A 23,126-nucleotide genomic window follows, 5' to 3' on the forward strand; every position below is an offset into this window, starting at 1 on the left:
TGGACGAGCAGACGTTCACCCCCACCCCCCCCCCCCCCCCCAGCCCCCTACCCCCCGGTGTGTGTGGATCTTACGCAAACCGAGGGGAAAGATCGTAGTTGGGTAATCTTAAGGCATGTAGAAAATGCACGGTTTACGCACGAGGTCCGGCCGAGGAGGGGCGGCTCCGGCGTACAGCTGGGATATTAATCTGAGCCTGCAGATTTTTCCACCAGGAGCTGTAAACGGGGAGCTCAAATTTATTGCCTCGGGTTTAATAGCCTGAAATTGATTTATTTTCGCCCGGGCTGAAACGGGGCTGTCGCTAGAGGAAAGATCAGGGGCTGGATGGGCCGAGTGCTTCGCTGCTCTTTTTTATAATTTACGTGCGAGCAGACTTCTCGTACCACCACCACCCCCCCCCCCCCACCCCCCGCTGCCAAACGCTGCCCAACGCTGTCCAGACAATAGAGAGGCAGAAAAAGAAAGCACCACCTCAGCTTGCTCATGCCATCAATCCCGACATTTCAGCTGCGCCGGGTCAGCGTTAGCGTGCACGCTTAGCAACCTGCGTTAGCGCGGGCGCTCCTTTCCGCGTACGGCCTCCCGGAACATTGTGGCACAGTCACGCAAATGCACGACCGTGTCGACTGCCACGGTGCATCCAGGTGAACCGTGCAAGTTCGCCTTTTTTGTTAAAGCCGACTCTCGATTCCCTCGTTGCTTATCTTACTCTTTGCAGTGATTGGTCAGTATCTTTGAAACCCGCGGGTCATAACAAGTTTCCTGTCTTGATCAACCTCTGAAAAGATGGAGCGTCCCCTGAGGATTGGGTGATTAGCTTCTGGAAGCGTGCAATCTAGGAGGTGTACGACACATCACAGGCGTGTCCCTGAGACCTCTCGCATTCTTGCAAGTCTGAGTTTGCCTTTCGCACAAAAATTAGCAACGCAGCAGCCAGAATGAGAAGCACGTCCTTGGAGAAGGGCATCCAATAGGTTAATCAATATGAGCTACTGCGCACATACATGCATTCCTCTCCTCTGGGAATAAACGCATCATCCAGGCGCAGCTCAGTCTGGTGTGAGGCGCAGGGCACTGCCATCACTCAGCCTCAGCCTCAGCCACAACCCCCGCCGTTTCGTAGGCTTATACCGGCTCACAGCTCGACAGATGCCGTTCCCTGGGGGATCGATTCAGGGCACCGCCCCTCTGGTGCATGCACCTCCGAGGCTATCCCACAAACCACAGAGCTCAGAGCGGCGTGTAGACAGACATCCGAGGGACCTGTAGGTCTCTGCACATGGGGGTAGTTAAATATGTACAGCTGGCTCCCCAAGGCTTGTGTTTTAGGCACAGACATCACAGGTAACGGCCAACAGACCATGCCGTTAGTCTTCTTTGGTCAGCATGTTACAGATAAATACTGGTTTAATGCACTCACATCTCTACTAGCTAGCATGTACCTTGTCTGGCCAACTATCGAAACTTGGTCATGCAGCACTTCTAATACTGTTGACTCCATATATGACTTTTTGCTTATGCTGTACTCTGCCTCGCTTGTAAGTTGCTTTGGATAAAAGCGTCTGCCAAATGACTAACCATAAATGTAAATGTAGATAAGGTAAATACACCACTTTGGTTCTCCAGTCTCATTGAACCATTTGTTCAAACGAACCCTTAAGCCTCACCGATTGCACTTTATAAGCATGTGGCTTGCAGGACTGCATCCCACTTCTCACGCTGTGACAGTGAATGAAACACGTTCAAGGTGTAACAGACCCCAGTGTAATGTCACAAATCACAAATCATATAATTGTCTAGGAGTGTCGAGATAGCAATTCCACCATGACCTACATGTTTATAGATGATTGACTCAGTCGCATTGCCTGAGGGTGAAATCAAATATCTAAAATTAATAACTTCATAGCATTTTCCCGCTCTCTGGTGGGAAAATAACCTTATTATGTCTACTTGTTTGGGAAGACTGTCAAACAGATAAAAAGGAAATTAAGCATTGGAGTTTAGGGAAAAAAATGAACCATGTCAATTCATCATGAAAAGTAATTTAGAAGTTAAAATAACTGGCCATTAAGATCAAGGTTAGCTGCCAATGTAGAGCACAATGACGATAATGAATTGCTTTTATATAGCAACTCATTCCTCAAAAGGATCTCAAACCACTTTTATATGAAGGAGAGTGACAATTCAGCTGCTACTAATATGTAGCGTGCGCCTGGGCGGTGCGCAGCAGACATTTTGTGCAAGATGCCGCCCCATCAGCTGCAGCAGATGGGAGGATTCAATTTTAACCGATTAAACTGGGGGATGATCAGACTGACAAAACCGGAATTTGGCCAGGATGCCCAGGTAACCCCATACTCTTTACAGTAAGCACTACGGGACCTTCAATGAGCCGTGAGTGAGGACCCTGATGTAACATCTCGTTCGGAAGACAACATCTCCTACTGGCATTGGTTTTCACCTTCATCAACAAGGAAGACCGCCCCCTACTGGCCCACCAAAAGCCTTTCTCCCAGCATGCTAGTTATCCCAGAAAGTTTCCCAAACCAAGTACAGCCTGCTTAGTTTCAGCCATTGAGGTATTCCTTCAAACATCTGTAAACTGCTGTGAACATCAGATAGCAGATACAGAGACAGCAAATAAGAAAACTACATACAAGCTCCATCTAACGTTTTTATTTCAATCATTCAAGAATGAGTACATTACACATACTCATAATGCAGTCATCCATGTGCTGAAAAATAAACACAAGGCAATTATCACCACAGCCAATTACAGCAACTGTATGCAATATACACACTTAGATGAAGCACACTGCAGACAATCCGCGGAATACATACAAAAGCTCGACAGCAATCAGGAAGCAAAAACGTGGACCTTATCTCGGTCTGTACCACCGGAGTGTCCATCAAGAAACGGCAAACGGCAAATTGTCTTCGTGTGAAGAGCGTCACCAGCGCCAGCAAGGCAGTAGCTTGCGCAGTCAACTCCAATAGCGGGCAGTGTCACAACCCAACCAACAGCACAAACTACTACCTCAGCCAGAACATGGTGCAAGCCAGCGTCGGGTGCCTTTTCCCTGTAAGCTGGTTTCCTGGTAAATAACTACGGTGATAACGAGAACAGGGGGGATATAAAAAAATATCCAAAAATGTGTCACCACAGGGCTCAATTCGTTTGATATTAATCTCGATTCCGTGCGCATGTTGAAATAACAGGGGAACCCCACCCACGACCCCCCTCCTTCCCCTCCCCTTTCCTCGTATGACCTGGAAATGGCATGTCATGTCTCGTTGTTAATTATCTAGAAGTCTTAGACACATGTAAAAAAGCTAGTTAGCCAAACCACCTAGCTAGATACCACAGTTGATTAATTTTATGCAATGCTGCCACGCATCTGCTAACGATCGCTGGTCAATTTAAAGAGGCAAATCCTCAGCGCAAGCTAGCCAGCTGAATCTGCTCTCAAAAGGTCTTCGACAAAAAAGTGGTTTAAAAAGTAGACCGTTCTAGCCAGCTAATATTATTTCTCCAAGCCAGCAAAGCCACTGGACAAATTCGCATGTAGCTAACGTTAGCCACCTAGTTAAAGCGTTCGTCTTGAGTTAAATACAAAGCGTTCACGTTAGTCAAAAGTGTGAAAATACGTCAGGCACTCCACGAAGCCATTTCCATCAACTCCAGCTAACTTAGTTGAAGTACCTAAATTGCGATCTCTCCCGTCCATTAATGCCTGGACACGTGTATTGTCCAGCTTGCGGATGTCGGGCGGGAGACGGAGAGGGCTAGCTGAATTGGCAGACACCTAGCCAGCGTGCTTGCGTGCACCAAATATAAATAAGGCAACGAAATACCGTTTTAGGTAAGGAGTTAGCAATTCATCATTCCCATCTTAGATGAACGTTATTTTTAAAAGCTAGCGGAGCATCTACCATCTACCACACAATACAGAACCGAATGCAAAATCCGACAATTAGCTAGCCAGGGACTCCTCAGTATAACATGCAATTATTTCTTCCTGCTACCCAAACTAGATATACTACGACTGACCCAGCTAAATTCTTTAACCACACTGAGTCAAACGATAAATTAAACGAGCTACATAAAAAGACACAGATACCTCGCTAGCTGTAGAAGTATTGCATTGTCGGCCCTACCTGCGCAACCCCCGGACTGGATTGTGACGAGCTAACGTTAGCTAGCTGGCAAATTTGCTAGCTAGCTACCAATAACTTTCTTCATCTCTCCGATTAGCTAGCTATAGCGAACATTTCCGTCCCTTAAGTACTTCCCTCCACGCTTGCGACTGCAGTCAATGTTACCCAATCATACACTCGACAATCACATTTGCACATATTTTTCTGAGTCATCGCTACAGCTGTCGCCTCTCAGCCGTCTTGGTTCAGGTCGCCGTGCTATCTCCACTGATCTCCCGTTAAGCATCCTCCGGATCGCCGCACGGCGGACACACGCACCGCTGCCGCGCGTCCTCGCCCCGCTGAATCTCTGCTGCTCTCTGCGTGAAATCTCTGATCCACTTTGGATAAAATTCGCGGGAAACGTCAGACTTAGCGTACAGCCATACGTAATCACCGCATCCTCGGCGGATTATGGGAAATTGAGTCTTAATGTATTCTATCTATCTATCTATCTATCTATCTATCTATCTATCGATCACAATCTCACTTGTACAGATGTGCTATAATACAGCACTGAACATAGAGGATTGTGTATATATGTCTTATGTTCTAACATAAAATTGCTGCCCTCTATCTCTCTATCTAATCACCATCTCAATTGTAAAAATGCACTGCAACACACCATTGGCCATAGAGCATAGTGCATGTTTATGCTCCAGAATAATATTGCTACTTCATCATAAAAGAAGTAAACGATTGCACCGTAAAACTGTGAGAACATTTCTAACCCAAAGCTACTCTGCCCGAGTACGTCCGTCAAAGTGCTGAATGGAAGGATTTCAGGAGGAAGTGCGGGAGGTCTCTCACTTTGCACACACACACACATCCACAAAAAGAAAACAAACAGTGGACGACGTGGCGCTAAAAAGCAGTGACATCACAATGGAGCTCAGAATTACACACTGCTAGCGAGGCCAAACCCAAAGATGAGAACACGGAACACAGAAAAGATGAGAACACGGAACACAGAAAAGATGAGAACACAGAACACAGAAAAGATGAGAACACGGAACACAGAAAAGATGAGAACACAGAACACAGAAAAGATGAGAACACGGAACACAGAAAAGATGGACGGACCTGTGGGCTTTTGTGTTCTATCCAAGGACACAGGCAGCAGAAGGAAGAGGTGTGTGCAGTGGAGACTGTGGCCATTGTACACATATTGTACAATGAAGTGCATTGTAAGATCCTAAGAACTTAACTATTGGTGGCTTTAGAGGAAGATTCAGAGGAAGTGAGGGTATCACAATGATACGTATGTTTTTTATTGAAGTCGCTTTGGTCTACCTGTGGTCACCCGTTTCTGGCTTGAAGGTTGTTTGCCAGGCTGTAAGGGCCTCCTGGGAAAAAACTGGGGTTATTCCTCTTATGAAAATAATTTGCAGAGGCATGAAGACAGAGGGAATAAAGTATTTTTTTTATAGAACTGTACCATTTATTTTACACACACAAGTACATCCCTTTTCAGTCTGGCTAAAGATGACATGGAATGTTACAGTAAGATCTTGCATAAAATCCTTGCTCTTGAAAAAGTGCACAAAAAAGACCATCTTGTTTGTTCCTTCCGTTTTTTTTTTTTTTTTTTTTTTTTTTAAAGAGTCAATACAGCCCAAATAGTTTAGTCTTTATTACGTCTTCAACACTATCACCAAACACTGTACATTCACTGTACCCTCTCTTCAGGAAGAAAACAAAACCAAGCAAGAAAAAAAAAAAAACATTGCAATTTTACTGTAGCAGTTAATGCAGATGTCCAGCCAGTCAGATTGGGTTATCCACTTGTATAGGAAGTTTACACTGATGTCAATCGGACTTGTTGTGGTTAGGGCTGTTTGCTCATGGTTGCCCCAGGTTACAGTCTGTTAGACGGACTTGTGTTGAGTATCGCACGCATGTTAATGTAAGGAAATGTCCTCATTCATTAAAAAAAAGAGTGTCCGGCCTCCCGCGAGTGGCCCAGATGGTCACGACTCCCCGTTCTGAACTTTAGTGATCGGCGGCTGCATAAAGTCTTTGAAGGGCCCCAGCGCCTCCTTCAGGGCACAGCTCACCTCGGAGGAAGAGCACGTTATACACTCCACGAGAGTCGGGTACAAAGCGATCACCTGCGCCCAGGTGTTTCCATCCACTGGAGCCAACGAAGGGGCAGACGACAGGGGGAAAAAAAGTGTAGAGAACAGCAAGGAGTCATGGGAGGTCGTTTACACATTCACCTTGATTAAATATAACAATATACATGATATATACAGAGATACTGTACTTCTCTATCCACCATTTCCCTTCCTCTGGACTGCTGGGTTTTCTTTCTGGATTACCCTGTATCACCACACTGATACCACCTTATAAATGACACTGTCCTAAAACAAATGTTAAGAGTAATCTCCTTGAACCACTGATCTCTTTTTTTTCTTACACCTGTCCTGAGAATGCATGCATGTGTTGAATGCACTTAGGGCCTGTCTTTTGAAGGGTGTTGACTCACCGTTCTCAGGCTGGGTCTTCTTGAGGGAGTCCATCAGAGTGCTGATCGCTTTGAGGACGAAGATGATCTCAGTCACTTGTTGCCTAAAGAAGAAACAAAGTACACCCCGCTGCTCAAGATACTCACATTCTCACACAGGCACTGACATACATAATACACCAACTTACTCACTTCCTCTAAGGAAGGAAGTTCAGAGGAAAACCTCAGTCTTGTATTATCATTTAGAGCGGACAGTTACTGCAGCTTTATGCTTTGAAAACATTCAGACAATTTCCTCTTCTGTGGTTAAATGGCACCGAGTCGTGCAGACACCCCTCTGTGAGAAGGGGCCCTGAGGAGGGGGCTGCTCGCTCACGGCAGAGAAGTTAAGCAGCAGAGACTTTTCTGCAGCAGCAACGATCAACATCTGAAGGACGCAATTGGAATTAACCTGAGCAGACGGCAATCAAGCTTCATCCTCTGCTCACTGAGGAAGACAGTGAAAAGACCGTTACACTATATCTGGATGGCAGAGCAACACACAGGCATTCACAGAGAGCAGTGCAGCACAGAGAAAGTGATCCAACAGAAAAGGAGAGACTGATGCACTGACTCGACAGCGACTGAATTCGGCACCCGATTGACGTACGTACCTGTGCGCTGCTGGCCGCAGTACAGTGGCTGACTGCAGATTATGACCGTCACACTTACCTGTGCACTTACAACTGTATGACAGACGGACTGACTGTGCAGACTGTGTCTGTTACACTTACCTGTGCACTCCTGGCTGTATCACACACTGTAACTGTGCATACCATGACGGTTATATTTACCTACGTGCTCCAGGCTGTGTCAGAGACAGTGACTGACTGTGTAAAGCATGGGTGGTATATTTACCTGTGCATTCAGGACTGTGTCAGACACAGTTACAGGCTGTTACATCTAGCTGTGTGCTCCAGACTGAGTCAGAGACAGCGAGTGACTGTGCAAGGCGTGACTGGTATATTTACCTGCGCGTTCAGGACTGTGACTGTGCATAGCAAGACTGGTGTATTTACGTGTACACTCAGGGCTGTGTCAGAGACAGTGGCTACGTGGGGTGTCTGTGAGGGCAGCCTCGCTGTGTGTGGGGGTGGTGCATGCGGGACACCTGGGACGGGACGGGACGGGGGGGGGGGGTGCCCACCTGGGGAGCGGGCAGCGGCCGCTCAGCCTCTCGTCCTCCACGTAGCGACGCAGAACGTCCTGGGAGCGCTTGAGGAGCACGGAGAGCGCCATGCGCGAGATGTAGCCCTCCTGCGGCGTGGACACCTTGTTGCTGAAGGAGAACTGCAGCAGCGTCTCGAAGCACACCTTGGAGAACTCCTCCCGCATGCGAACGTCAATCTCCGCCTCTGTCCGAGTGCGGCAAAAAACAACAGCAAGGTTTACAATGGGGGGCTACGGACATACTCTTTTTATTTTACACGCTTTGCAATGACACCATTATGAACATCTTTATGATACATATGCAAAAAAAAAAAACATGATCTGTGTCAATGTCACATCCACCAAAGTTGAAATCCCCAATTCTGTATTATTGTACAGGCTACTGAATTAGTTACATTAGAATATTACCAGAAATATTCCATAACAAAAAGCATCCACCAAACCAATCAATCACATCTCACATCTTAATCACATCAAATCTTAAGATTAGAAAGATGCCAAAAATTACTACTACAGTAAATTCATTCTTTGTGTATCAGCCGGCACTGGGAAACTTCGATCCGGCGAAATTTGGACTGTGCTGTGTCTGCTGACCTGTGAATGACGAGGACTGAGAGTGAATGGATCCCTTATTGAGCATTGCCATGATCTGCCCAACAAACTCTTTGGGGATGAAGTTGGCAAAAGGCAAGATCTCTGTGCTTATGAGCTGGACCACCTGCGAACACAGCATAATCAATGTCAGCAGTGTTTTACACACAAATCTCAGCTTAAATCACAGCGTGAAAGACAGCAGCCGAGAGTTCAGCAAAAAGAGTTTTACCTCGACGTCTATGCTTTCATTTTTCTGGAATTCTTGAATAGATAAATTATCTGGAGCCGAACTGGGAAGAAATAAAGAGATTTCACATTACATTACATTACATTAATTTACCAGACGCTCTTATCCAGAGTGACTTCCAGCACAATAGAACATAAGTGTATCCATTCAAGTTGAATAAGCAAGAGTGTCAGACCAGGCAAATAACACTCCCAGACCAGCGAGTGTGAGCAGAACACTAGATTTTATGATTACAAATACAAAATAACACTAAGAACCCAGAACTGCAGAACTGAGCTACAGCTGAAGCTCTCCTGTGCTTGCCTGAGCTGCAGAGGAGGATTATATACCCCGGAGTGATTTATAAAACCCGTGCTTTGGGTACTGCCAAAGAGACAAAGAACACTCTGTGCTCAGACAGCAGATTTTCAAATAATCAACTTCCTCCGCAGCTCATCCATTTAAGAAAGTGACAGCACGCCAGGCGTGGAGTGTTGGCTGTCGAGACGTGCATATTCATATCTTCATTTTCACACTGTGACTTTGGAACGTGTCTCCCAGTGAACCGGAGCCAGCCAGACAGGGAATGAGATGGAATCCCTACTGGCGTTGCGGAAACCGATGGGCACCAGTCCAGCCGCCAGGTGGCGCTACTTGCCGAGAAAAGTGAATACTCCGCTCTGCCCCAACGCGGCATGCTCCAGATCCAGCTGTCTGCCATGACACCTCTGAAACTCTCAAACTAGTGACGGCTATAAAGAGCGGAGACGTGGTACCTTTTTGGGAAGAGGAAGTCTTCGAAGGCATTGGCGAGCTCTGGCCACATGGTGTCAAACTTCCCAGAGGAGGCGTGCTGCCTAGCAACAGGAAGCCCTATGGATAGCACCTTCAGCAGCGAGGCGACAGCCAGCTTCCAGGTGCTCTCCGAGGGGCAGGCGTACTTCAGGCCGAGAGGGATCCTCAATGTCTGCGGGAAGAGAGAGAGAGGGAGCAGACAGCCTCAGAGGCGAGGGAGTTTTCCCAACGCAGTCTATGAAACCGCTCTTGTTAAAGTCATTACGCTGTTGAATCGAAAGAGAAAAACCCTCCGGCGGCCCGTTTTAATGGCTTACCTAGAGATTAGAGAGAGGCCAAATCAATGCCAGTGTGGAGAGGTGGCGTGCAACCTGAGTCTTTAATGTCCTTTTAAGAACTTAAGCCTGAAAGCTTAAAAGTTCTCTTACAACTTATACTCACTGAACTGGCTTCACTGCTGAGACCTGTGATCTGCACAACTTTTCAAATGTATTTGTATAATCTTATTTGGAGCACAGGAGGTCTTCGGTGAGACCTATGGCCTACAGAAAGCCCCGCCTGCTTTTGTTGCAATGGGCCTGACTGAACTGTTGAGCTTTGGAAGATAAACCTGACGGCCTGTGCCGTATTAAAGCGATTTAAGAGGGAATTACCGCCAATTAGCTGTGGCCGTGATTGTCAGCACCGAGGACTGTGTTAAACCGATGTCTTAATGATACAGTGTGGGTGGAGGGATGCCAAAGCTTTGTTCCGCAGTAGCAACTCTAGCAGCTGCTGGTACTACAAACAGCCGCACAATCATGTCAGAACCACCCTGCTGCCAGACCACTGGTCTACTGCGGTGGTACATTTACTGCAGACAGGCGAAGAACTTTCCTTAAAACAAGAGCACCAGTTCATAAACTAAGACTTATGCCCCCTGAACCATACCTGCACCCATTCAACATATTAAAATAATCAGGATGTCTTAAACTGAAATAAGAACAAGGCTAAAGATAATACATCTACATATACACAGCTACAGTCTATACCGTCCAACAAACTATTACACTCTACTATAAGCACCACATGGCCCATAGACACTGTGGGTGTAAGTAAAGTTGCTTGACTGTCTTCAGATTTCAAAATGGCACAAAAACTTGGCAAAAAGCATTACTGAGCTTATTTGAATCCAGTCCCTCACGGAGGAGCCGAACAGAACTCGCAGACTGTTAAAAAACCAGGACCAAAATCCAAAGCCGAACCCGAGCCCAAAACCACATCTGTGCAAATGTCAGTGTGAAAGTATGCAGATTTCACAGGCTTTAAAGACTCCAATCCACCCCAATGACACACTATTTCCAGAATATTACCAGAATCCCAGATAATAGGCCTGTATGGTTATGGCATGCATATTTAGCAAGAGGAAAATCTAGGCCTGGCTGAGACACCACAAGCTCAACACACAACAAGAGGCCATAACAGTTATTCGTAGGGCTCACATCTCCCTGCATTTCATCACAAACTTTGATATAAATTGTGCAGTAGACACAAAGGGCAGGGTGAGGTGGAGATTTCATTACCAGCTACGGGCCAAGAACTGACACACCACTGACCCACCAGGAACTGAAAGAAGAAGCTGACAGGAAACGAAGCCTCCGTGACTCAGAAGTCATACCTCCAACCTCTCACTTCAGCACTTAATGTGTTTCTGGAGATAAGCCAAAATAATATGACCTGCTCAGGGTATCCACTGCTTGGGTACTTTTGGATGACTGGTCCAGGGAGCCACCTCCAGAATGTGCCACAGCTGTGCTGTAGGGTAACTTCGACAGGAGAGGACCAATACCTTGATGATGTTCTGGAGAACCTTCTCGCTGACCACGGCCTTGTGACAGGCCGTCTTCTGGTAGAGGTCCACCACCACCTCCAGAGACCGCTCCGCAAAGGGGACGTAGTTTAAGGCCACCCATTCTGCCTGCGGACCAATCATAGCGAGAGACAGAGGCGGCCATAGTTAAGGGGTACTTCCGTTCAGAGTCCTGAAAGGAAAACTGCAATACTCAAAAACGCCAGATTTGATGTTCAAATTTCATGGCAGCAGTGGAAAAAAAGGGGAGATCAGCATGCATCAGTTCCAGATTATCAAGGAGACACAGTCAAATCAGGAAGGAAAATCAGGGGTGTGGAGTGCGAGCGATCATGACAGGCAGGATGAGTTAATTCCCACAGACAGAGACCGAGAGGCACCATGAGACAGAGTGAGAACAATGCTGATGAGGAGGGAGAGGTGTCTACCATGCCGTTAAACGCCCCGTCTGCCAGCGTTACCACCCGGAGCAGGTTACTCTAGAACATTCTGTGAAAGAGATGGGACTCACCGGTGCAAACAGTTGGATCTAAAGGCGATCCATTGTGTAGTAGAGAAAACAAAACGAGAGAAAGACCATACAACCATTACCTCACTTTGCAGTGGTCTGGGAAAAAGGAAACTCAAAATGTAGAACATCTGACTAACTGCATTACAGTTTAGATCCTCTGAGGCAACATGTAATGGAAGCCAGGTCTGTGAGAGCCACATGAACAACAAGAAAAGTGACAGCGTTCTGACCCAATGTCCCTCAAAAGCCACCCAGCTCAAGCTTAACGTTCCCGAGAGCCTTTTTAGTGACATTTTCATGTATGACGAGGTAAAAAAAATTACATCAAACAGGAGCTGTCTCTGAAAACACTGCTCAATATTACTGTGCACAATTGATGCTAAAAATTCAGCAGCTTGTAAGGCGAAATGAGACACTGACAATGAATGAAGCAGCCAGCATCACCTTATCTCAAGCATACAGGAAGTTTATGTGATGAAACTAATGCATTCAGCCTGAAGCAGTACCCCTTAAGGACTGACCCTGCAGTGCACCTCCTATCATTAATGGTAATTGATAAACAGCTTCATCTTTAACCAATAAATTATTTATGCCAAAAATCTCAACTTTATTTGAACTGCAGATAACACACATCTCATCCAATTACAGTCTGATTCCCATTTCTCTTCATGAATAATGCAGGCAATTCACGATCAAAAGTATCTTTTTGAGGTCAATTCATTGCCTAGACGAGTATTTACTCTGAACTACTTTCTGTCCAGGATCTTGGAATTGATGAAATATTGGCTCAGTACTTTTGGATGCGATAGCATTTTGGGAATCTGCCTGTAAGACATGTCCTTAAGAAGACAGCAGCCAACACGGACAAAACAGAGGAAGAAGAGCACCTAAATCTCAGCGGGGAAAATGAAGACATTCAGACGTGGAGACAGCCAGCAGCACATCAGAGGAAGACAGCAGACAGCGCTACCATACGCCTGCGGCTTTCAGACGGAGAGGGCCGCTCACCTGGTTGTACTTGGCATTGGCGATGTGTTTGGTTTCCAGTTTGCCATACTGTGGAGGCTTGCAGGAGAACTCCACGAACAGAAGCAGCTGGTCAAAGATGGCTGGGTACATGACCTGCATGTTCTCCGGGCCGATGCAAATGGCCTGCGTCCAAATGAGAGAAGGGGAGAGTCTTCAACATGACCACTGATGACCTTCTGGCCATGTGTTTAGTATGAGAGTAAGACATGGAACATACCCTAGTATTAACACTAACTTGAAACACATAACTCCTCCCACAATCGAAAGCCCCACCCCCAGCCATCAGGAGCCCCTAACAAAACCCTAGTATTGTGTTGTACTCTGTCTCACTTGTAAGTTACTGTGGATAAAAGCATCTGCCAAATGAAAAAGTGTTACACTACACTAACAGGTAACACATAACCCCTCCCACAACTGCAAGCCACCCCCACTTGGCAGCACAAGCCCCACCCCCTGGCCAGCAGAAGCCCCACCTTCTGCAGGACGTCGAGCGCGGTGAGCACCGCCTCCTGCAGGCTGGTGAGCACGGCCTCGGTGTAGGAGGGCAGGATGAAGGGGGAGGCGTCGGAGCTGATGGGCACGGAGACGGCGCCGTGCAGGATAACGCCCAGCTTCCTCAGGTCCTCCATGCTGAAGCCGCCCTTGATGTGCTGGTAGAGGGCAGGGAAGATCTGCACCAGGGCGGTGAGGAAGGGCTGGCTGGGGATGAAGGCCAGCTTGTCGGAGGCGGAGGGCGGCCGCGTGCACTCCGTGCCCGTCCGGTACCAGGTGTTCCACGCCGACCACCACAGGGCCGAGTCGTCCACCTCCTCCCCAGGGGGCGGGGTGCCCGCCGACTCCGCCCCGTTGTAGCGCGCCAGCCTTTCCGTCAGCGAATCGGAGCGCAGCAGGGGTCTGCCAGGCCCTGACGCCGCCGACACCGGGTCCATGAGGACGGGGACGCCCATGGCGGCAAGGGCGTCGGGCTTCTCCGAGTCCTTGACGGGCGTGACGATCTGCAGGATCTCCTGGAAGCTCTTGAGCGCGGCCAGAGAGACCTCGTTGTTCTTGCTGAGGGCGGCGGATTGGATGTGGTCCAGCAGGACCTCCCAGGCCTTGAAGAAATCCCCTGCAGACAGAGTGGTTATGAAAGCAGTGAGCAGGGCGGAGTGTGGCCTCTACATCAACGCCACATCAGTGTTACCTCAACTGAAGGCGGCAGTGTAGCATAAGGGGTAGGGTTCAATTCACTGCACTGCTGAAGAGGCTGAATAGGCAACACGTCACAGCCCACCACAAGGGGGGGGGGGTTCAGAATTACAGCGCTATGGTTACATGGAGTTTCAGCTGAACATTGTTGAAACGACTCCCCATCCCAATATGTAATCACATTACTTTTTCCACCACACCCACCTAGCGACTGCAGCAGGTATCTGCGGGTGTTGAAGATCCGGGCCACCCCGGCCAGCGTCAGCACCCAGGTCTCCGCCCACTGCTTCTCCGCCGTGTCGCGCGAGTGGTGGATGAGGATGTTCCCGCCCCCGGACTCGATCTTCTCCTTGTCAGCCGTGGTGGAGGACTTCCTCACGCAGTCCAGCAGGTGGAAGAGGACCTGACGCACAGGGAGACACAGGAAGTGATGCTGCGTACGCAATTCATTCAGGCACATAACACTACAGGCATTTTAGTATCATTTGTAACTCTGTGCTCAAGACTGGTTCCCTTTTGATTGCGGCTTTTTAAAATTAACTGTTTTTGTAAGTTTTGCTCCTTCTGGTTTTTTTCTGTGAAAGGTTTTGGCCAGCTTCTCCACACGGGTTGTGATGACAACATGATCATAATGCCGATACCGATCATAAGAGCGGGTGAAGAGTAAGAGCAGGCACCTTCCAGACCACCGTGTGCCAGGTGGGCTGCTGCAGCAGGGTGCCGTGGGCGCTGATGGTGGAGAAGAGCGTCTGCCCAGCGCTCTTCCGCACCGCCGGCCGCGGGTCCACGCACAGCTCCCCCAGCTTGGCGTACAGGCACAGCCACAGGCAGTCGAAGGGCGGGGCCGGGTGAAAGGGCCGGTTGAGGGCCACTCCCTTCTCCCGGGCCTGCTTCTCCAGCGCCGCCTCCTCCCTGTTCAACTCCTGCTCGATGGTCTCGCCCCGTTGGAAGAAGTAGTCTGAGATGTTCCACTGCGGAGACAATACACCTGCAACTCAACCCAGATTCCAATCTAATGTGAATGGCGGGAGGGACTGACGGCAGCCGGAGCTCCTACCAGCAGGCCGATCGAGGTCAGGCTGATGTTGAGCTCTTGGTTCTGAAGCCCGAAGCTGCCGGCGACATCCACCACGATCTGGAGGCAAGTGCAAGGCATCGTGGGAAGGAAGTCCGTCACCACCAGCTGCAGGCACTGGAAGGCTGTTCGGATTAAGGATTCCCTGCGCAGAAAGAAATCCCATGAGTCTTCTGTCATCACCATCACCAGTGACTACAGCAAATTACTCCCACTGCTCAGGTTCTTCATCTCTACAGGCAGAAATGAGAATCTCCAAAATGGTCTTTTTCCCACTGTTCATATTTAGGTTGACCTGAACTTCCAACTGGAAAAAAAAAAATCTTCAATTACTGTACACACTGACCTGACTATTCACATCTGTACATGTGTACATTCTTGTCATGTTATTATTTGTCTCTAGTTATTATAAAAACAGAACACAGTGCACCACAGGCTTATGGGACTCAGAATCCCAGAGAAGAGTTTATTTCAGGTTATCATTTGTCTCTGAAGTTTGTAAAAAACAAACCAAACATACACTGCCTTTCTTAGCTGGATCTCTCCCATGAAAGGGATTTTAAGTCTCAATGGGATGTCCCTGTAAAACAAACACTAAAAGTAAAAACGTGAATAGATCTGGCTGTGCCCTGCCGCGGACGGGCTCACCCCTGGTCGTTTCGGATGGCTCCGATGACGCCCAGCACCAGGGGCCACCCGGGACCCAGGCTGTCCCCCTGGCTCTGAAGGATCTGCAGCACGCTCTCCAGCTGCTTCTGCCGGATGTCGGCATGCACGATGTTGGACAGCTCCTTCAGCGGGTTCAGCAGCAGCAGCTGCAGCCTCTGCAAGCCGAGACAGCCCGTCACACACACACACCTCCCTCACCCCACAGCCCGACAGCCAATCAGCATGGAGGCAGCTGCTGGGCACACGTGTCGCTCTACCTGTGTTAAACTCTGATTTAGCACCGCAGGTGGGCTCCCTCAATTTGGCCTGTAAGTAATCCCTGCGGTTTGAGATGTCTAAATCTGACTCAAAAACAGAATATTTTTATCTCACACGCACACACATGCACACACACACTCTCTCCCTCTCTAACACCCACGCACACATGCACACTCTCTCTCTCTCTCTGACTCACTCACACACACACACACACACACACACACACACACACACACACACTCCACAGGAGGTGCGTTGGAAGCCCCCTTCATACCTGGTTCTGGGACAGCGGGGGGTCGTGCTTGTACGCCAGGCCTGCTTTGATCAGTGATGTCACCGCCTCCGCCCCCCACTCCCTCATCCTGGAGTTCGGATGCTGACAGACCTGTGGGACACGCCCCAGGGACACACAGAGGCGTGGAGAGGCAGATCAGGAGACAGGAGGACAGAGAGGACAGGTGGCTCACGGTGGAGACACAGTGCCAGACTGACAGCGGCGCAGAAAGACCCAGCACAAACAGTCCCAGTGATTGGCAGTCATGACAGCTCACAGCAGGTGTGATTGGTCAGCTTATCGCAACAACGACACGCCTCCTTCAAGTGCCGTAGCTGCACTTCACAGGTCAGTTTTATCACGAGCTATCTCACCTGTTGATTTCAATGATCCCTGTGTGAAGGACGAAGGTGAACATAAACTCCTCGCTCCAGAAATATTTAAATAGATGAGCACTGCACAGCATTATAAGTTATTTACCTTTCCTCAATCATGTATTTTCAGTTGTTTTTTTACATTTTAGGTTTGGGTTTATTTATTTTGTCTGTGAACTCAATTTGAAATATACACACAATTCCAAGATGTGTTTTTCCAAAAGGAAATACGTAATTCTAGCTTCGAAAAGAAAACTGCCCATATCCAAATATCTCTGTTGCTCTCACAGTGGAGGTACAGCATGAGGTGTCATACTGAGAAAGCACCAGCAGTCAGAAAGAAGAGCTCATTCTGAAAGGTAACTGCCTGACTGTGGAAAACACCACAATGGTATTGTACCCTACACAATACCATACACACAACCAGTGATTAGTTTCTGTTAAATTAGTTTATTAGATTACGTTTACATTAATTTAACGGACGCTTCCATGTCTCGATGACGTGGTTTTGAGAAACGGACAGAGATGTTCCCATGGTGAAGCATCCCATGCTATGCTTACAGAGCAGGCAGGTTAAGAGCTGGTCCAACTTCGTCCCAGTGGTTTCCAGTTGGGATTTAAGTCAGGTGACACCATCACCTGGCATTTCCTGACACAGTGACAAGTAGCCCAACCTCTTATCCTTTGCTCTTAACTCGGGAAGTACCTCAAATGAGTCCTGCGGTTCAGGTCAAAAAACACCGGAACTGCGTCATAATCTGTAAGCACTCCTTTCTGTGTGAGATGAGGGTTTCGTTCTGACTGCCAGCGCAGAGAAAGCTTGAATCTCCAGGTTTAGCCAGAGAGCGAATGGGAGAAGAGTTGCCGAGCTTACCTTCTGCAAACACACACGGGCGCGAGAGAGAGAGAGAGAGACAGAGAAATACAACATGAAGACAAACGCGTCACACATAGCTTGCTTTCACAGATAAGGCACAAACAGACGGATTCATCTACCGCTAATAAAGAGGACAAATGGAACTTCAAGCAGAGGCAACTGTCAGGTAAATAGGGAGGTTAGTTCCGTCCAGACACCGCCAGGTTCGCCTACGATCATTATCATTCAGTTTTCCCTGATTCAAAACCAATGACCGCCAACTGACCAATAAAGGGGGAATACAGTTATATTTTAATCACTGAGCCTCAATAATCTAGTCACAGGTTGAATTAATCCAAAGGAGGGTGTGATTATGTGGTTAGTAAATCTGCCATTGGGAGACCTCCATCTGAATGATGCGTGTTTACCTCCAGCAGATGCCCAGTTAGAGGCCTCCACAGAATCTCGATGCGGTCCATGTTCACCAGACCAGTCTCCAGCAACTTGGCAACCGCAAACAGAGACGGTTCCTAAACAAGAGAGAACACGCACGGGACCGCGGCGAATGAGTCAAAACTTTAAATACGCAAACCTCAAACGTACTTCATCTGGGACAATTCCCTTCCCTTAATGCTCAGGTCCCAAACACTGTTTTCGATCATCAAAACAGCCTCAGAGTCATTAAGGCCTGATTGGTGCCCACAGCGCCCCCATGTGGCCGTACCTTATTATTCCCATAGGCCATATCCATGGCTTCCATGGACAGGGAGCAGAGGGCGTTGATCAGGTGATGCAGGGACACGTCATCCAGGTACCTGCACACAAACACAGGAGGCTCGGTGACACATGGCTGTGGAAGTCACCTGTAAATACGTACTCCACCTTTACTCCATACTCACTGCGAGCTCTCGAACAGCCGCGATAAGATGTTGGAGATCACGGGCAGGTCGGTCATCACGGCCGTGGTCAGGACCTGCGGGCGGGAAGCGGAGTGACCGTACGGTCAGTGTGTGGGGAGGACTGTGCGGTCAGGGTATGTTTGACGCCCGTGCAGTCAGTGCATGGAGAGGACCCTGTAGTTAATGGGCAGTGAGGACCATGCGGTCAGTGTACAGGGACTGTGCGGTCAGTGTGTGGTCAGTGCTCTGGCAGGACCATGCGGTCAGAGTTCTGGGAGGACCGTGCGGTCAGTGTGTGGTCAGAGTTCTGGGAGGACCGTGCAGTCAGTGTGTGGTCAGTGTTCTGGCAGGACCGTGCGGTCAGTGTGTGGTCAGTGTTCTGGCAGGACCGTGCGGTCAGTGTGTGGTCAGTTCTCTGGGAGGACCGTGCGGTCACTGGAGGTTGGACTGAGGAGGTGTCTCACCGTGCTGGGTCCTTCCACGGCTCGGCCAGGCTTCAGAGCCCCACCGCTCCCCGGCTTCAGGCCCAGAATCCACACCAGGTGCTGGAAGAGACACACAGCCAATTACAGCCCCCACTGAGCCAATCACAATCGAGTCACTGAGCCAATTAGAGAGTGACGGTAACGTGGGCACCTGCAGAACAGTTCACAAAGGAGTCAATGAGAGGATCAGAAAGTTACAGTGCCTGCAGATTCATTCACAATGAACATGAGTCAGTGAGTCAATCACAGAACAACAGTGATGTGGACACCTGCAGAACAGTTCACAAAAGGAGTGAGTCAGTGAGTGAATCAGTAACGCTGACGGTGAGGTACCTGCAGAGTGGCCAGCACCAGCTGCCAGGATGTCCCGAGCACAGCGCCGTGACAGTGGGCCAGGTTCAGCAGAGTCCGCATGCACTGGATGTTCTTTGCTGTGAGCTGATGGGGGGGGGGGGGGCGAGGGGAGAGCCAAACAGGGGAACAGTGAAGACTAACCCTGGGCTATGTGATCTTCAGCTTTAAACAGGAGCAAAGCGGCTTCCTGATTCGCACGCAGCTGCGATCACTTCAGCAATCAAAAAAATATATAAAATAAAACTATGGATTAATTGGTGCTTAGAGCAAAACCAAATTGCAATCAAAATAATTAGACAACCGCCGAGCGCTTAAGCTTCACACGGATGCAGCTCCACTGAGTTAAAGGCCTGAGCGGCGCGAAGGCCCTGCAGGTGAGTCACGGGTTTGCAGATCGGATTTAACCCTTGCTGGGTGACGCGGGGCGCTCCTTACCACCACGGTGCCCTGGGACTGGGCGCTCAGCGGCTGCCCCACTGCCACCACCTGCTGATGAGACTCGCTGGAGGGGCTGATGATCTGAACGCTCTGGCCCTGGATGGAGTACGCTGTGGGAGACAACAACACACAGAGCGGCATGAGGACCTCCAGCACAGTCACACACTCACAGGAACAACTCCCACATACACCCGATCGCAGAGGCACGACCTCACCCACACGCTCACAGACACACTCCTACAGACACACACGCACACGCTCACATACACACACACACACCTCCACCACCACATACACGCACTCCCTCACACACACACACACACACACACACACACACACACACCTCCACCACCACATACACGCACTCCCTCACACGCACACACACACACACCTCCGCCATCACATACACGCACTCCCTCACACACACACACACACACACACACACACACACACACACACACACCTCCACCACCACATCTTCAGTAAGAGTCAAAGTGCATTCAGTGAGAGCGCTCAGAGCAGAGCCCTCGGCACACACACCTCCACCACCACATACACGCACTCCCTCACACACACACACACCTCCACCACCACATCTTTAGTAAGAGTCAAAGTGCGTTCAGTGAGAGCGCTCAGAGCAGAGCCCTCGGCACACACACCTCCACCACCACATACACGCACTCCCTCACACACACACACACACACACACACACCTCCACCACCACATCTTCAGTAAGAGTCAAAGTGCATTCAGTGAGAGCGCTCAGAGCAGAGCCCTCGGGCTTCCCACACATGTGCTGGCACGTCACTGGAACACATCGCACATTTGCGTACTTTCACAGAAACACACAGCCGCTGCGCTGTGGGCCCCGAGCTGCACTCACCCACGTGCCACCGTGTCACCACGCATACCAGTACAGCCGGAGGAAGCCGGGAGCTCGAAACTCAGATGCAGGGTTAGGGCAATCAAAGGAATCACTGAAACAGCTCGGAGAATTAACTTTCACGCGAGCACCATTAATCAGCTTTAACAGAAGGCAATTTGGAGCCGCTATCTCTCGAAACAATCTCCCTCGACATCAGCCTGCTCTCAAAGCAACGCAGTGACACTGCATGGAATATTCATAAGCCCAAAGTCCTCTATCTGGAGCCTCCGACGCTCTCCGGTGCGCGTGTGCCTTCCCCAGACAGATTAAACTCGCTGTAACTAATTAGCAGCTCCAAACCCACCCTTTAGAAGCAAACAGTGGGAGTGCAAGACTGACTTTATGACACATAAGAGCAAAATCAGGCGCTCAGTGCACATCAGCGACAACTAATCAAGAACTCTCTTTCTCTCTCTCTCTCTCTCTCTTTCTCTCTCTCCCTCTCTCTCACACACACGCACATGCACGCACACGCACGCACACGCACACACACGCAAGCACACGCACGCACACGCACACGCACACGCACGCACACGCACACGCACACGCACGCACACGCACGCACACGCACGCACACACACACGCACACACACACGCACACACACACGCACTTTTTACAATACGTGCAGACGCTATGTTGGTGCACAGGTTCTGCATGCTCCACACAGGAGCAGGGAAGAGGACAGAACTGCACAGAGAGCCCACAGGTGGAACCCAGGACACAGTGCATGTAACAGCAGGCTCTACCGGAGTGGAGGGGGTGGGGAGGGGGTGTAGAACATCAGCGTGTTCAGGGGAAAGACTTAGAGACCCTGAGGGGTGAGAGGGGCGTGGGAAGGAGGGACACAGGCACCCTGAGGTGGTGTAGTGGGGGGGGGCAGAGACCCTGAGGGGGGTGCGGTGGGAGAGAGGGAGAGGGTGTGCGGCCTTGGCTTTGTAAGGGGAGCCCTCACACTTGTTGGAGAGGTTGGTGGCGGAGCTGCTGAGGACGGTCAGGGCGTAGTGCGGCGGGAGGGAGGCCTTGCAGATGGCGGTAATGAAGGCATCGCGCGGCGTGACCAGGCCCAGACGGCCGCACAGCGACGCCATCGTCAGCTCCGCCTTCAGTATGTTCTCCGTCGCCGTCTCGTCCGTGCTGAGACACAGAGACACGCAACGATTCTCTTACACACTCACATACACACACATAACCATTAATTCACCTGTATTTACGCTATACATATGCATGCGGGTCGGCAGTGTAGCAGTGGTAAGGAGCAGGGTTCATAACCGCAAGGTTGCCGGTTCAATTCCCTGCTGAGGCACTGCTGCTGTAGCCTTGGGCAAGCTACTTAACCCAGAATTTCCTCTGGAAATATCCAGATATATAAATGGGTAACATGTACAGACTGTAACCCGTGTAAGTCGCTCTGGATAAGAGCATCTGCTAAATGACAGTTATATAATGTAATGTAATGCTTCCAGCTCCACACCCACATGGGATATCTCAGAGGGACGGGGGGGGGGGATTACCTGGCATCCAGCAGAAGGGAGAGAGCGGCCAGCAGGCCACACCAGCAGGCGTTGACCATCTCCTCCCACACCAGCTGGGGAACTGAGAAACATTTCAGAGTCAGACCAACACTACGAAACCTTTGTTCGGAAACCTATGCTTTCATGCCAGTTCAGAATAGTAAAATTCTGCATAAATTGTACTTCGTCACACCACAAGAGGGTAGCAAAGAGCTTCAGTGTCACCTGAGAAGCAGCTGGGAACTACGATACTTCCTCACAAGAACACAACCATGTATTGTGTCACAAGAGGAAACGAGCGGTTTTGACTGCATGAAAATTACTTGCATTTTTAATGCAAACGCTATAAATGAGCCGTCAACCAAAACGCACGTCTAAAATACTGCCCCTACTGTACATGACGCTTTGTTATCCTCTGAGGTCACCTGAAATGGGTGTGCTGCGGCTCGAACATAAACGCACACAGTAAATCTTGTAGCTCCACTCACCTGGCTCCTGCTCGCTGCTCTGGCCCTGCATTTCAGCGGTGACCCCTGGGCCTGGAGCCGGGTCCGAGCCGCTCCGGGTGGCAACCGTCTCCTCCTCCTCCTTGGCCAGCTCCCTCTCGATCATGGAGGTGATGCCCCTGACCAGGTCCAGCAGGGCGCTGAAGGCCACCGACAGGGCGTACCCCTCAGGGATGGAGGGCGGCTCCACCTTGTCCAGCATCTCCAGGCTGAGGAGGCAAAGGAGCACGTCACAACCAACGGCGGGGGGGGGGGGGCATACAACCTCCTGCATCACGCAGCACATCCAGTCTGGGACTCAACCCTCTGACCTCCCTGCTGACAGAGGCTGTCATTGACGCGAAATGGCTGGTGCAGTGTAACATAATGGTAAGGAGCAGAGCTCACAACCGAAAGGTTGCTGGTTCGATTCCCTGCTGGGGCGCTGCTGCT

The 23,126-nt window shown here is 49.7% G+C and overlaps 1 protein-coding gene across 4 annotated transcripts in view; it reads right to left on the reverse strand.

The window, feature by feature from the left end:
- Positions 1-5,764: 5,764 nt before the first annotated feature.
- Positions 5,765-23,126, reverse strand: part of LOC118770203 (protein MON2 homolog) — a 38,580-nt gene continuing 21,218 nt past the window's right edge. The window contains exons 13-37 of one of the 4 annotated variants that reach the window (XM_036517734.1): positions 22,677-22,903; positions 22,189-22,270; positions 21,630-21,811; positions 19,748-19,860; positions 19,292-19,396; positions 18,938-19,018; positions 18,474-18,547; positions 18,299-18,389; positions 18,003-18,104; positions 17,593-17,595; positions 16,345-16,455; positions 15,792-15,967; positions 15,126-15,288; positions 14,746-15,039; positions 14,273-14,471; positions 13,354-13,988; positions 12,860-13,003; positions 11,852-11,869; positions 11,320-11,448; positions 9,473-9,663; positions 8,700-8,760; positions 8,471-8,594; positions 7,854-8,061; positions 6,689-6,771; positions 5,765-6,334 (exon numbers count right to left, since the gene is read on the reverse strand). In XM_036517734.1, coding sequence (XP_036373627.1) covers positions 6,171-6,334; positions 6,689-6,771; positions 7,854-8,061; positions 8,471-8,594; positions 8,700-8,760; positions 9,473-9,663; positions 11,320-11,448; positions 11,852-11,869; positions 12,860-13,003; positions 13,354-13,988; positions 14,273-14,471; positions 14,746-15,039; positions 15,126-15,288; positions 15,792-15,967; positions 16,345-16,455; positions 17,593-17,595; positions 18,003-18,104; positions 18,299-18,389; positions 18,474-18,547; positions 18,938-19,018; positions 19,292-19,396; positions 19,748-19,860; positions 21,630-21,811; positions 22,189-22,270; positions 22,677-22,903 — 3,760 coding nt within the window. In that variant the 3' untranslated portion in view covers positions 5,765-6,170. The remainder of the gene's footprint in view (positions 6,335-6,688; positions 6,772-7,853; positions 8,062-8,470; positions 8,595-8,699; positions 8,761-9,472; positions 9,664-11,319; positions 11,449-11,851; positions 11,870-12,859; positions 13,004-13,353; positions 13,989-14,272; positions 14,472-14,745; positions 15,040-15,125; positions 15,289-15,791; positions 15,968-16,344; positions 16,456-17,592; positions 17,596-18,002; positions 18,105-18,298; positions 18,390-18,473; positions 18,548-18,937; positions 19,019-19,291; positions 19,397-19,747; positions 19,861-21,629; positions 21,812-22,188; positions 22,271-22,676; positions 22,904-23,126) is intronic. The other 3 variants (XM_036517735.1, XM_036517736.1, XM_036517737.1) reach the window with 3 other exon arrangements.

Source organism: Megalops cyprinoides, chromosome 23 (genome assembly GCF_013368585.1).
Source record: "Megalops cyprinoides isolate fMegCyp1 chromosome 23, fMegCyp1.pri, whole genome shotgun sequence".
Taxonomy (NCBI): Eukaryota; Metazoa; Chordata; class Actinopteri; order Elopiformes; family Megalopidae; genus Megalops; species Megalops cyprinoides.